The sequence below is a fragment of the Coffea arabica genome, chromosome 8e, assembly GCF_036785885.1.
Source record: "Coffea arabica cultivar ET-39 chromosome 8e, Coffea Arabica ET-39 HiFi, whole genome shotgun sequence".
NCBI lineage: Eukaryota > Viridiplantae > Streptophyta > Magnoliopsida > Gentianales > Rubiaceae > Coffea > Coffea arabica.
Genome location: NC_092324.1, coordinates 12,559,704 through 12,572,616, shown reverse-complemented (window position 1 = coordinate 12,572,616; position 12,913 = coordinate 12,559,704). Strand labels below are relative to the sequence as shown.

General features: G+C 37.0%; 1 protein-coding gene across 1 annotated transcript; it reads right to left on the bottom strand.

The window, feature by feature from the left end:
- Window positions 1-1,908: 1,908 nt before the first annotated feature.
- Window positions 1,909-4,809, bottom strand: LOC140012659 (disease resistance protein RPM1-like). Its single transcript, XM_072060939.1, has one exon. It carries the CDS (start codon window positions 4,807-4,809, stop codon window positions 1,909-1,911), a length of 2,901 nt encoding a protein of 966 aa, XP_071917040.1.
- Between the last annotated feature and the right edge of the window lie 8,104 nt (window positions 4,810-12,913).

Below are 12,913 nucleotides of genomic sequence, written 5' to 3'. Positions count from 1 at the left end.
GGTCCATTAGTGAATTTCTCAATTAGTAGTATAATCCTCACTTCAGGTCCTTCAGTATTGAACAAGCGGGAAGATGTAAGAATCCTCTGATTGTGCCAGTTTTTTAGTGTTGTATTGATGTTTATCAAGGATTGAACATGAACTTGTTGCCTTATTTGGATTGCTATTTGTCAAGGATTGAACATGTATGGGATTCCTATTTTGTAAATTTTGTGAATTTGGATGAATTTGGTGAATTGTTCGGTGAAATGGATATAAATTTGGATGATTGGGTTGTTGGTTATATTTTGTAAATTTGATTTGCAGAATATATATATATATATGACGTATTTATGACGTTATCTGGTTTGACCCCTTATCGAATCGAACACATTGACCCCTGACCCCTGAGTTCGGCCGAGTCGATTGCCGGTCCGAGTCTGAAAACATAGTCTAAATCTTCTATTAGCATCATTTGATATGCTTTTTTCTTTAAAGCATCATTTGATATGTTTGTCTTGTCTTGTAATCTTTTCCTTTAGGTGTATGTCTTTTGCAGCGTGGAAATAGACTATTTTATGGCTTTTCATCAAAAGCTGCATGAAAGTTTAAACAGGTCTTCAGTAATTGAAGTAATTTGAGCTCTATTAGATCATAGATTTCTTGTCCATCAGTTGCACCAATAATCACTGGCACGAATTGCATCTATGGAATGAATTGATTTAGGACTAAGCAAAGAATAGCCGCACAAAATTTGAGCCTGTATGTTTCTAGAGTACTCTGAATTCTTTCCTGAAACTTCAAAATTATTAATCCGAGGCCATAATTACTAGACCTGAGCTTTCCTATTTCTCTGTGTTGTTCAAGGACTCTTCCACTTCCAACACGTTAGTTTGTTATATAACGCCATGGTCTGTGACAATCCCAAATAATGTCGAGAAGTATTTGTGTTTTAAGGACACTAAACGTCTCATTTGGATTGTTATTTTCTAGAATTTTTACATAAAAAATGCGTTGTAACGGTTTAATGCGTGTGAGATAAAAAGGTGATTCAAAACTATATTCACAAAAAAACTTAAATTTTTTTTGGAGAAAAATTGGTTTCCAAACAAAGCACTATTATTTGGTTTTTATACTTCTTTGTTGCCTTACAAATATTGATTATGAATATGACTGCATTCATCAACAAATAGTGGTAAGTACTAAACCATGATTGTGATGTATTACACCAGTATTTATCACAAGAAGAAGAAATTATAGCGTGCGATGTAAAAGTTCTCAATTTTAGCAACTTCAATATTGTTGGTTTAAAAATGAACCTTGGTGTATTGGGCATTACAGTGCAAACATTCGATTATGAATTCATAGAAAAAGAAATTGTTTTCATGACTGTAATAAGTGGATTTGTCATATCGTTGACATAATATTTATTCATACATAGCAGTTGGGCATGATTGAAAATAATTTACTTAAAAATATTAATGTGTTCCTTCAAAATTTGTCACAAAAATACAGATGGATGAGCATAGAGAACTGATACAACCATTATTTTTCCAAAAATTACTATATTATTAATTACTAGAGAAATCAATTTCTAAGTCATACTAGTGTATAAACATAGGCTACATGTATTAATTTTGTACCAAAATCTTAGGCTAGTGTTCTGGATTGTATATTGAAATTGTGTGCAAGATACTAATAGACTTGTAACCTGCAACCTCTAAATTATTTGCTAAATCAATTAAAGAAAAAGTAAATAAGCAAAAAAAAAAAAAAGAGTGCAATACCGCATATAAACAAGATTATGCAATACAATATTTATACAACAAGATAAAAGATAAAGCAAATTATAAACTTAGAAGTTACAAACAAAAGTGCAAAAAGAAAATAAAAAGAAATAGGAAGGCAGGGCTACTAAAAGAGGAATATTTACATCTTCTTCCCCCATAGCCGGCGACGTTTCCATCCCTCATCTGTCCACAATTCAATGACAACTTCAGAAATGTGTGCAATTTTTCTATAATCTTCAGTATCTTCATTTAGATTCTCCAGCTTCTCAATCAGTTGAGAACTCAACTCAACCAAATACAGTTTTCGAAGATTCCTTGAGTGCTGAATTCCCAAAGGTAACTCCTCTAGCAATGGAAGTGTATCCAGACTAAGTTCGTGGAGACTGGGTAATGCACCCTCCTCCACTTTCAGCCATTTCAACTTTTGTAATTTCTCTAGGTACAAATCCTTTAACTTCGGGAATCTTCCAGCCTTGAAACACAACCCCTCTCCTTGGTAAGATCTACAAAATTGAATAGTAACCAAATTTGGCAAATGGTGGAGCGGTTCAAGCGGATCCTCCTCATCCCTTAAACTGCTCCAGTTCAAATCTATTCTTACCAAGCTTTGAAGATGAGCTATCCATTGTGGCATCTTTTCTAAGCGGCCACACAATGTTAGCATACGAAGAGATTGGAGAAATGAAAAAGACATTGAAGATGAACGAGAATGTTGTTGTTGATGATGATGATTCAGATCCAGTACCTCATAATCACCACCATCATTTCTAATTGAACCAATGTGTAGTAGCTGAATACTAGTGAGGGTGGCAAGGGAGGAGCAGAGCTCCTTTCCATCTTCTCTTCTCAGATTTGAAATCACTAATCGTCTTAATTGAGTCAATGTTCCTATCTCTTTAACTATTACGGATCCGCTACTTGCATCTATGGCTGTTAATGATTGTAGGGCAAGAAGTCCTCCCAATTTTGATGGAGCTTTAAACCCATGATATCCATAAGCTTCATCAGAAACATCAACTTTTGTGCGTACCATAAGATGCTCAAGCTTTTGTAGCTTCAGGATTTCCATGGGTAATTCCTTGACTTGAGTTTCACCCAAATCCAAATACTCCAAATTACGAAGCTTTCCTATGAATTTCGGGACTGCTTTAACTCCTGTCCCATATAGGTTCAGATACCTGAGATGATACAAGTTGAAAATCTCATTTGGGATTTCCTCCAATGTCTCTTCATCACTCAAATCCAAAACCTTTAACAATCTGCTACTCTTTAAAGCTTTAGATAACAAGGCTCTGGATATCAGTGGATTCATGGATCCAATCGTAATAAACGATCGAAGGTGGTTAAAGCAATAATATTGGCTTTCCTGGTGCTGCTCGGTGTTGTTGCTACTACTATGGACTACCAAACGGCGTACCTTCTCAGATAACCACCTTGTGTATTGTCCAGTAGTAATTGTGATCATATTAGTAATTGTGATCATATTTTGTTCCCTTGACTTGGAAAGAATAACTTCTCGCACTAGATCATGGATTCGACAAGTCTCGGGGATTCCTTCGTAAAAACTTTCAGTCACTTGAATTAGGCTCCTATTGACCAGTTCTCTTAGGTAATTGAAGCCTACATCTTTCATTGTCATTCCTTCTCTCTTTCCTACAAATCTTTCAGCTGACCATAATTGAACAAGTCTCTGACAACGTATTTCATAATCCTCTGGGTAAATGCTTAAATACAACAAACAGGTCTTAAGATGGCAGGGCAGATCATTGTAACTGAGAGAAAGTATCTTTTTGACCCTGTCCAGCATACCAGAGCCTTCTAATTCACCCACTAGGCTGCGTCGAACCATCTCCCATTCCTCTGCAATATTCAAATCTTTCATAGCCAAAAGCCCACTGATTGCAAGAACCGCAAGGGGCAATCCCTGACATTTCCCCAATATACCTTTTGCAACATCTGTTAGATGGGCAGGACAACCATTTCCTTTGAAAATTTTGTTGCAAAATAGGGTCCATGAATCCTCGAAAGACAGTGGCGCCATTCTGAAGACATAATCTTGAGATTTGTTGCAAGACGCAGAGGCTACATCAGCTTTTCGTGTTGTTAGCAATACACGATTGCCATAGCCATTTTCGGGTAGTGCAAATCTAATTGCATTCCAGAATTCCACATCCCATACATCATCGAACACAATTGCATACCTTTCAGCTTGTTGAAGAAAATCTTTAACACATTGTTTCAGCTGAATTGCAGTCATTGCCTCAATTGATTCCGGAACTGGTTTCTTCACTTCATTGTGTAACTGCCGAGTCAAGTCTTTCAGTAGCTCCTGGAAGTTGCATGGTTGAGAGACAGTTACAAAGGCACGAACTGGGAAATGCCTTTTAATAGCTAAATCTTCGTGGACTCTTTTGATTAAGGTAGTTTTACCGAGTCCTCCCATGCCAACCACAGAAACAACTTTGAGCTGGGAATCATCCCCCTCGAGTAGTTGAGAAATTAGCTGTTGTTTGGGGTTGTCAATGCCCACTAGTTCAGCTTCTTCCACGAGAAGTGCATCATCCCTGCTATAGCGCCATGTTGTGTTGTTAACAGCAACAAGAGACTTGGCCGCTTGGGTAGCACCGCCGAATTCTGATTGGTATCTCTGATGCCCTTCAGATATATTCTTTACTCTGGCCTTGATGCTTTGTATTTGCACAGCAACCTTACGACGAGCTCGCAAAGTCTTTATGGAGTTGAAAATTTTCCTAACAGAGCCATAGAACCCTGTTGACTGATGGTGAGCAAAGCGAGCTACGAATTCATCAAGAACATCTTCAGTGTCACAAGCGGCTTCTCGTACTTGCTTGATCCATTCTTGGAGCCTGGGATCAGCACCTTCTTCTATTGTTTCTGCCACTCCCACGAAAGCTCTCATGTGCCCCAACTCATCGCTGATGAGTTGAACCTCTTGGCGAAGCCCTCCCAACAATCTGCCCTCTTCACGCAGAAAAATTGAGAGCTGATCTAACACAAAAGAGAGAACTGTTTCTGCCATTTTCAGTCTTTTTCTTTAACTTGAGAATATCAGGAAAGGAAGAGAGGCTCCTTGACCTTGTACAGAGAAGGAAGAAATTAGAGTTGGTCATCGGTTCGTAATATGATGAACTTTAATAATGTGTGATTCAGTACTATTGGTCAACAAATCAAAACCGCGTTCAGATCTGTGAATATAAAAGGTATGGGGCTGAACTTACAAGTCTTTGATTCTGCAAAGGCTTCCAGACATATTCAAATGTGAATCTGTCCTTTACTGATTTACTTATGCAATGATAGCTAATTTGTGGGACGCCTGTGTTGCATATCATTGTGATGACTCTAAAAGAATATTTATTTTCTTAATTGCACTTAAACATGTTTTACAACTACTTATTTATCTTAAATACATTACACTACAAAACATGCTACAGTGAATTATACAAAAGTTTTTCTAAGTAATATTCTATCCATGCAATCCCAACTAAAAAAATGAAAGGAATTATTTTATTGGCTTTTCCTGAATATATTTTGGAGTGATAGGCTGAAAAGGCCGTAGTTGGGTTGATTGAGTTATTACCTTTATTTCAGATTCCTATATCAAAACAGTTACTTTAGTTAAATATTTAAAATTCACCGGTGAAACTTGTTGCTAGTCATAACTTGGAAAGTTCAGGTCCCATATTCTTTAATTCTTTTGTAAGTGTATTTGTCATCTTGATACCTTACTACAGAAAAATTGTTAAAGTCGTGTGAGAAAGTTAAGGATGAAATGCTAGAAAGTATATATCGTAATCACAGATCAGAAGAAAGAAATTGGAGGGAAAATGAAGCCATAATCATCCAAAAGGGAAGAAAAAACTAAAGCAAAAGGATGGAAATGTAAAAGAAGAAGCCAAACAGCGACTTGATTTTGAAAGACGAAGCTGCCTTACAGACCAAAGAAGCTAAAATGCAGCAATGAGGAAATTATCAAGAAGATTTTTTTAGTCAGTGGTGTCTTCACCCTTCAGTGCTATTCAATTGATTGTGGGTTCTTCCAACGGATAAAGGAGCAGCCATTGCACCAGCTTGCAAAAGGAAATAAACAAAGAAGGGAAGATTGTTTATATTTATATGCCTTTTGTATGTGTGTCTGTGTGTGTGTGAATGAGCATTTTTTTTTAAACTACTGTAATTTTGGGTTAATATTTGCCACGAGGGTTTGCAATGATAAATCACGCCAACTAAAGAGAGTCAAAAGTTACCTACGATATCTTGTCATTTTTTTACTTTGTTTTTTTAGGGGCACACATTAATAATTTAATATTGTTGGCCATTATTTTCTGAGTATATAGAGTCTAAGCAGTTTTTAGTCTTACCAATATTTATAAGTTGATAAGCTGCACAAATTTTTGAGTGCATTTGTGATTTCAAGGACCTTAATAAAATTCTAATCCATATCTTTATTTCTTAAAAGCAACCAGAAACTAGAAAAAAATACTGTGAGAAAAATAAGACAAACTGGAAGAGGATAGTATTTTATGGATTATCAAGAATGGCACTGTCAAAAGAAAAATTTTAGTAGGTCAATCCATACGAAAAAGATGGTAGAGCAAAATTCTGAAGTATTCTAACATTATCGTTGTATCATTGTCCTAAACTTCAGGAATTTTGATTTTATAAGACATTTGTGTGCTTCTTTAAGATCTGAGTGTTATGCCTCAAAAAAAAAAAAAAGATCTGAAATGTTTTTAGTTTTAGATACATTTGGACCTTCGAATTATTTTTTAGGGTTTTATACTCTCTTTTTTATAATCTTTTGCTCATAGTGATATATTATGTTCCTTCTTCACCCATGATCCACGATAGTGGCTCCTTAGAAGAAAGAAACTGCAGGAAAATGAAGTATTAATTGTCAAGAAGGAAAGAACGTCCTAAAGCAAAAGGATGGAAATAAAAAAGAAGAAGCCAACGACTTGATTTTGAAAGACGAAGGTGCCCAAGCTGCAAATGAAGCTAAAATGCAAATTCGTGGAAACTATTAGAAAGACTTTGCTGTCCGTGGGGTCTTCACACTTCAGGACCTTTAATTTGATTTACTTTTGCACCCACTCGCAAAAGTAAATAAACGATGGAAGAAAAAGTGTAGTATATGCCTTTTGTATGTGTGTGTGTCCGTGGGGTCTTCACACTTCAGGACCTTTAATTTGATTTACTTTTGCACCCTCTCGCAAAAGTAAATAAACGATGGAAGAAAAAGTGTAGTATATGCCTTTTGTGTGTGTGTGTTAACTACTGTAATTTGTGTAATTTTGTGTTAATGTGCCACGATGATTTACAATTTTAAATCAGGCCAACTAAAGAATTGAAAGTCATAACTAATAAGTTACTTGAGATTTGATTTTTATTTTTTCTACTACCAGTATCATCCTATTTTAATTAGGAGTCCCTATTTTAATGGAGAGGAAACCAGCTGAGTTCTCTATGAGATTAGGAAGAAAGGATCATTTACACTAACGAGGTGCATTGATATGCCCTTTGAATTTTTTTAATTGTAGGATATGTGACGCCCGAAGGAAGAAGAAAAGGAAAAATTCTGGTGAACAGTATTCTTAGCAAATCCGGCCAGTTCTTGGCCGGATTGTTGGTGGGTTTTGAAAAAAATGGATTTCGCCACTGTCCTAAATCCGGCCAGCAATCCGGCCAGATCTTGGCCGGATTGTGATATGGCACCTTCGGCAGCCAAGTTTAACCGGCTGTTTTCCTTCATTCTTATTTTGTTTCTTGGCTGATATTTTTTCATTTCTTCCCCTTGCTTGGCCGGCCACTTTGAGAGGAAAAACCAAGAGAGTTTCCTCAACTTCAACTTCCATTTTTGCTCAAATCTTGAGTTTCAACCGTTAGTTTTGGAAACTACTCCATACAAGTGTGTACTAAGGAAGAATAAAGGCTTTGGTGGAGTCTTTGGTGAAGGGAAAGCACTAAGCTACCTTGTTTCTTGTGGTTGTAAGGTAAGTTACCAAGAAATCCTCTCTTTGTTTCTCATAATCAGAAATTAGTGGTTTGTAGAGGTTAGATATATTAGTTTGTGGATGATTTCATGATTTTAAGTAGAGTTTGGCAAATTTCTGATTTATTAGTGAATTTTCTGATTTTATATGATAATTGTTGGTTGGCCATGGAATGATAGCTTGATATGGTGTGAAATGGAGCCTTTATGTATTAATTGTGGTTATTTGCAGAAAATTTCAGAATTTGTGCGGAAATTTCAGTTTTAAGGTTTTGAATTGGGGCTTAATTGTGATTGGTTTTGGAGCTATCAATTGGCTCATATTGAAGGGGCATTATGGCCTAATTAGATATGTGGTATATCTTATGATTCGTATGTGTACTTGTGGTTATATACAACGGTTAGTTTAGAAGTGTAATTTCAGTTTTTACCTTGTTTCTGGACTCAACTTGGACTGCACATTTCTCCATGTTTTAGACTGAATCAGCTTTTGGACAAAACATGAAAGTTGTAGATATATGAGTTAGATATCCACCTGCAAAATTTCAGATCGATTGGAGTACTGTAGTTTGTGAAATGACCAAAATACCCTTTACTGCCCTTAAGCCCTGTTTCACGGACAGTTTCCATTTTTCTCTAAGATTTCGATTTTTGACCATGAAAATGTCTAATTTGGCTCTGGAGGCCTTCATAAGAAATGTTGGTATATGTCTTAGCTTCGTAACGCCATAAGATTCGTTTCAATCGGATAAGTGTAACTTCAATTGTGATTAAAATGCCAAAACGTGATAGGAACTTGATGCTTTTAGAATTCCTTTTGTTTGACATGATATTCGTGATCTAGGGACTTGAGCAAGGCAATGATTTATGATTGATGGTTCCTGAGCTGTGGTTGGTGAGTGATTTCACAACTATTTGCAAATTTACTTTTGAACTATTTCTTGCAATGCTTACTTGATTGCATATCATTTGTGTTTGTGTGTGTGCCATGACATGATTTGGCTCCAATGAGTTCTTGGGATATCTTGTGCTTAGGACCAAAGTCTCCACCATTGATTATTTGGAGCAAATGACTCCCTTGTATTGTTTGACTGTTACTGGATCAGTTTGAGTGTTGGAGTTCTGAGTACGATGATTTCACTGGCTCACAAGAGCAATAAACGTACATTTGATCATTGATTCATAATCTCATTTAAATGCATTATTGTGGAACTGGTTGATTACTGATTTTTACTGGACACTCGCTGAGTTTCTAACTCACCCCAAAACATATTTTCCTCCCCACAGGGCTCGAGGCAAAGGAAGCATTTGTATTAAGTTCTCCGGGTGACTGGATGGATTATCTCATGTATAGTTTGAGTTTTAGATTTATCTTGTGTACTAGTTGGGTTTGTATGAATGTTTGGAATTGAACTAATGTATGTGTACGTTCCACGCTTGGGAATTAGTATTCGCTTCGCTTATGATATGTAAATTCCGAGAATTTGATTTAATATTTGAGATGTGCATTGTAATTTAATTGAGGACTGTAGTGAGTAAGTGAGTCCTAGCGAGAGCTGGGCAGGCGGTCCGCCGAACCCTTTCGTTCGCCTTAGGGGGAGGTGGGGCTGTCACTGTTAGTATCAGAGCTTAGGCTTTAGATCTCTGTAGTGTATCCTAGGCTATAGTTTAGGATGCCGAACTGTGGGACTGGTTTGAAAGTGGTAAGCGTAAGATATGCCTTGGTTGCTCCCAAGTGTACAATCAACTGATTCTGGTACTAGCGTACAGCCTGAGTTGTAAAGTTTCTTAGTTTTGGAGTCCTATACTTGAGTACTCGATACTTTTCCTGAGGAAATGCTTGTGAATTTGAAAGGAACATGGTCTAGTGTTTGATGATGTGAATAGGAATCATAAGTGAGTTTGAGATAAGTTATAATGGCACAGGTTAGAGCACAGAGGATTTCGTATTGTACTCGAGACTTAACCAAATGAGGAGATTGAAATGATAAATGTTATCTAGAACTTGTCCAACAAGATTTTGGCTAGAGTTTTGATAGATTGTGGTGGTGGCCGGAATTATTAGAAAACTTTTGGTTTTTGCATCCTTCTTCTAGTCTTCTTGTTTGATTAAGGTTTGCATCACCTGATTTGTAAGTGTTGGGATTTGAAATACTGGAACTGCTTGAGACCGACTAAGCTGATCTCACATGAGACTTGAACCTATTTAGGTGAGTGTGCTCTTACGTACACTTAATGACCTGACTTGCCTGAATATATGGTATCTCTTTTACACATGAGTAAGTAGCTTGATTCGTATATGACCTATATGTGGATTTGAATACTGTGACTACTTGAGAATGTGAGTTGCTGGGCATAAGCTAGGAGAGTGAGTTCTTATTTGTACCTGTACTCCATGAACTTGAAGTAATTGACCCTATTTTTGAACTTGTATGCTTTTATGTGTGGTTGTAAACCGACTACTACTCTTCTGTAGCAGTTGAACTAAACCTTTCTGGGGAGGCATTGCCTATTGTGTTATCAAGCACCGCCATTCTTCTGGCGAGGCATGCCTGTTGTGTTATCAAGCACCGTTAGGGATGAACTTCTTGAACTGAACCTCTCTGGTGAGACATTGTCTGTTGTGTTATCAAGCACCGTCATTCTTCTGGTGAGGCATGCCTGTTGTATTATCATGCACCACCAGGGATAAAAATTCTTGAACTGAGGTTCTTTGGTGAAATATAGCCGTTGTGCTAGCTTGTTGTGTTGTCCAGTACCACCAGGGACGAATTCCTGAGACTCTTTAGTGAAGTATAGCTGTTGTGCTAGCTTGTTGTATTGTCCAGCACCGCCAGGGGATAAAATTTCCTACTTTAGGCTAAGTCATATCCTGAATTTTTCGAATATCTGGGAATTTATTTCCAACTCAGGGCTAGTTGGTTGAACCGAGCCCTTTTCCATGTTCTTTTGGTTACTTGTTTAGTTATTAGTGGGTCCGTGCTAAGTGATAAGTGGGATTGGAGTGATTCTTAGTGCTTGACTGACTTTCGAGAACTATATTAATCTGATTAATATAAGTTGGAATATTGAGAACGACATTCTTTTAAAGGGGGGAGTTTGTGATGCCCGAAGGAAGAAGAAAAGGAAAAATTCTGGTGAACAGTGTTCTTAGCAAATCCGACCGCAAATCCAGCCAGTTCTTGGTCGGATTGTTGGTGGGTTTTGAAAAAAATGGATTTTGCCACTGCCCTAAATCTGGCCTGGAATCCGGCCGACAATCCGGCCAGATCTTGGCCGGATTGTGACGTGGCACCTTCGGCAGCCAAGTTTGACAAGCTGTTTTCCTTCATTCTTATCTTGTTTCTTGACTGATATTTCTTCATTTCTTCCTCTTGCTTGGCCGGCCACTTTGAGAGGAAAAACCAAGAGAGTTTCCTCAACTTCAACTTCCATTTTTGCTCAAATCTTGAGTTTCAACCGTTAGTTTTGAAAACTACTCCATACAAGTGTGTACTAAGGAAGAATAAAGGCTTTGGTGGAGTCTTTGGTGAAGGGAAAGCACTAAGCTACCTTGTTTCTTGTGGTTGTAAGGTAAGTTACCAAGAAATCCTCTCTTTGTTCCTCATAATCAGAAATTAGTGATTTGTAGAGGTTAGATATGCTAGTTTGTGGATGATTTCATGATTTTAATTAGAGTTTGGCAAATTTCTGATTTATTAGTGAATTTTCTGATTTTATATAATAATTGTTGGTTGGCCATGGAATGATAGCTTGATATGGTGTGAAATGTAGCCTTTATGTGTTAATTGTGGTTATTTGCGGAAAATTTCAGAATTTGTGCGGAAATTTCAGTTTTAAGGTTTCGAATTGGGGCTTAATTGTGATTGGTTTTGGAGCTATCAATTGGCTTATATTGAAGGGGCATTGTGGCCTAATTAGATATGTGGTATATCTTATGATTCGTATGTGTACTTGTGGTTATATACAACGGTTAGTTTAGAAGTGTAATTTCAGTTTTTACCTTGTTTCTGGACTCAACTTGGACTGCACATTTCTCCATGTTTTAGACCGAACCAGGTTTTGGACAAAACATGAAAGTTCTAAATATATGAGTTAGCTATCTACCTGCAAAATTTCAGATCGATTGGAGTACTGTAGTTTGTGAAATGATCGAAATACCCTTTACTGCCCTTAAGCCCTGTTTCACGGACAGTTTCCATTTTTCTCTAAGATTTCGATTTTTGACCATGAAAATGTTTAATTTGGATTTAGAGGTCTTCATAAGAAATGTTGGTATATGTCTTATCTTCGTAACGCCATAAGATTCTTTTCAATCGGATAAGTGTAACTTCAATTGTGATTAAAATGCCAAAAGGTAATAGGAACTTGATGCTTTTAGAATTCCTTTTGTTTGATATGATATTCGTGATCTAGGGTTTGGACTTGAGCAAGGCAATGATTTATGATGGATGGTTCCTGAGCTGTGGTTGGTGAGTGATCCCACAACTATTTGCAAATTTACTTTTGAACTATTTCTTGCAATGCTTACTCGATTGCATATCATTTGTGTTTATGTGTGTGCCATGACATGATTTGGCTCCAATGAGTTCTTGAAAAATCTTGTGCTTGGAAACAAAGTCTCCATCACTGATTATTTGGAGCAAATGGCTCCCTTGTACTGTTTGACTGTTACTGGATCCGTTTGAGCGTTGGAGTTCTAAGTACGATGATTTCACTGGCTCACAAGAGCAATAAACGTACATTTGATTATTGATTCATAATCTCATTTAAATGCATTATTGTGGAACTAGTTGATTACTGATTTTTGCTGGACACTCACTGAGTTTTTATCTCACCACAAAACATATTTTCCTCCCCACAGGGCTCGAGGCAAAGGAAGCATTTGTATTAAGTTCTCCGAGTGACTGGATGGATTATCTCCTGTATAAATTGAGTTTTATATTCATCTTGTGTACTAGTTGGGTTTGTATGAATGTTTGAAATTGAACGAATATATGTGTACGTTTCACGCTTGGGAATAAGTATTCACTTCGCTTATGATATGTAAATTCTGAGAATTTGATGTAATATTGAGATGTGCATTATAATTTAATTGAGAACTGTAGTGAGTGAGTGAGTCCCGGCGAGAGTT

What these genes read in the sequence shown, in the direction of transcription:
- LOC140012659 (XM_072060939.1), bottom strand. Translation starts at nt 4,809, where the DNA reads ATGGCAGAAACAGTTCTCTCTTTTGTGTTAGATCAGCTCTCAATTTTT.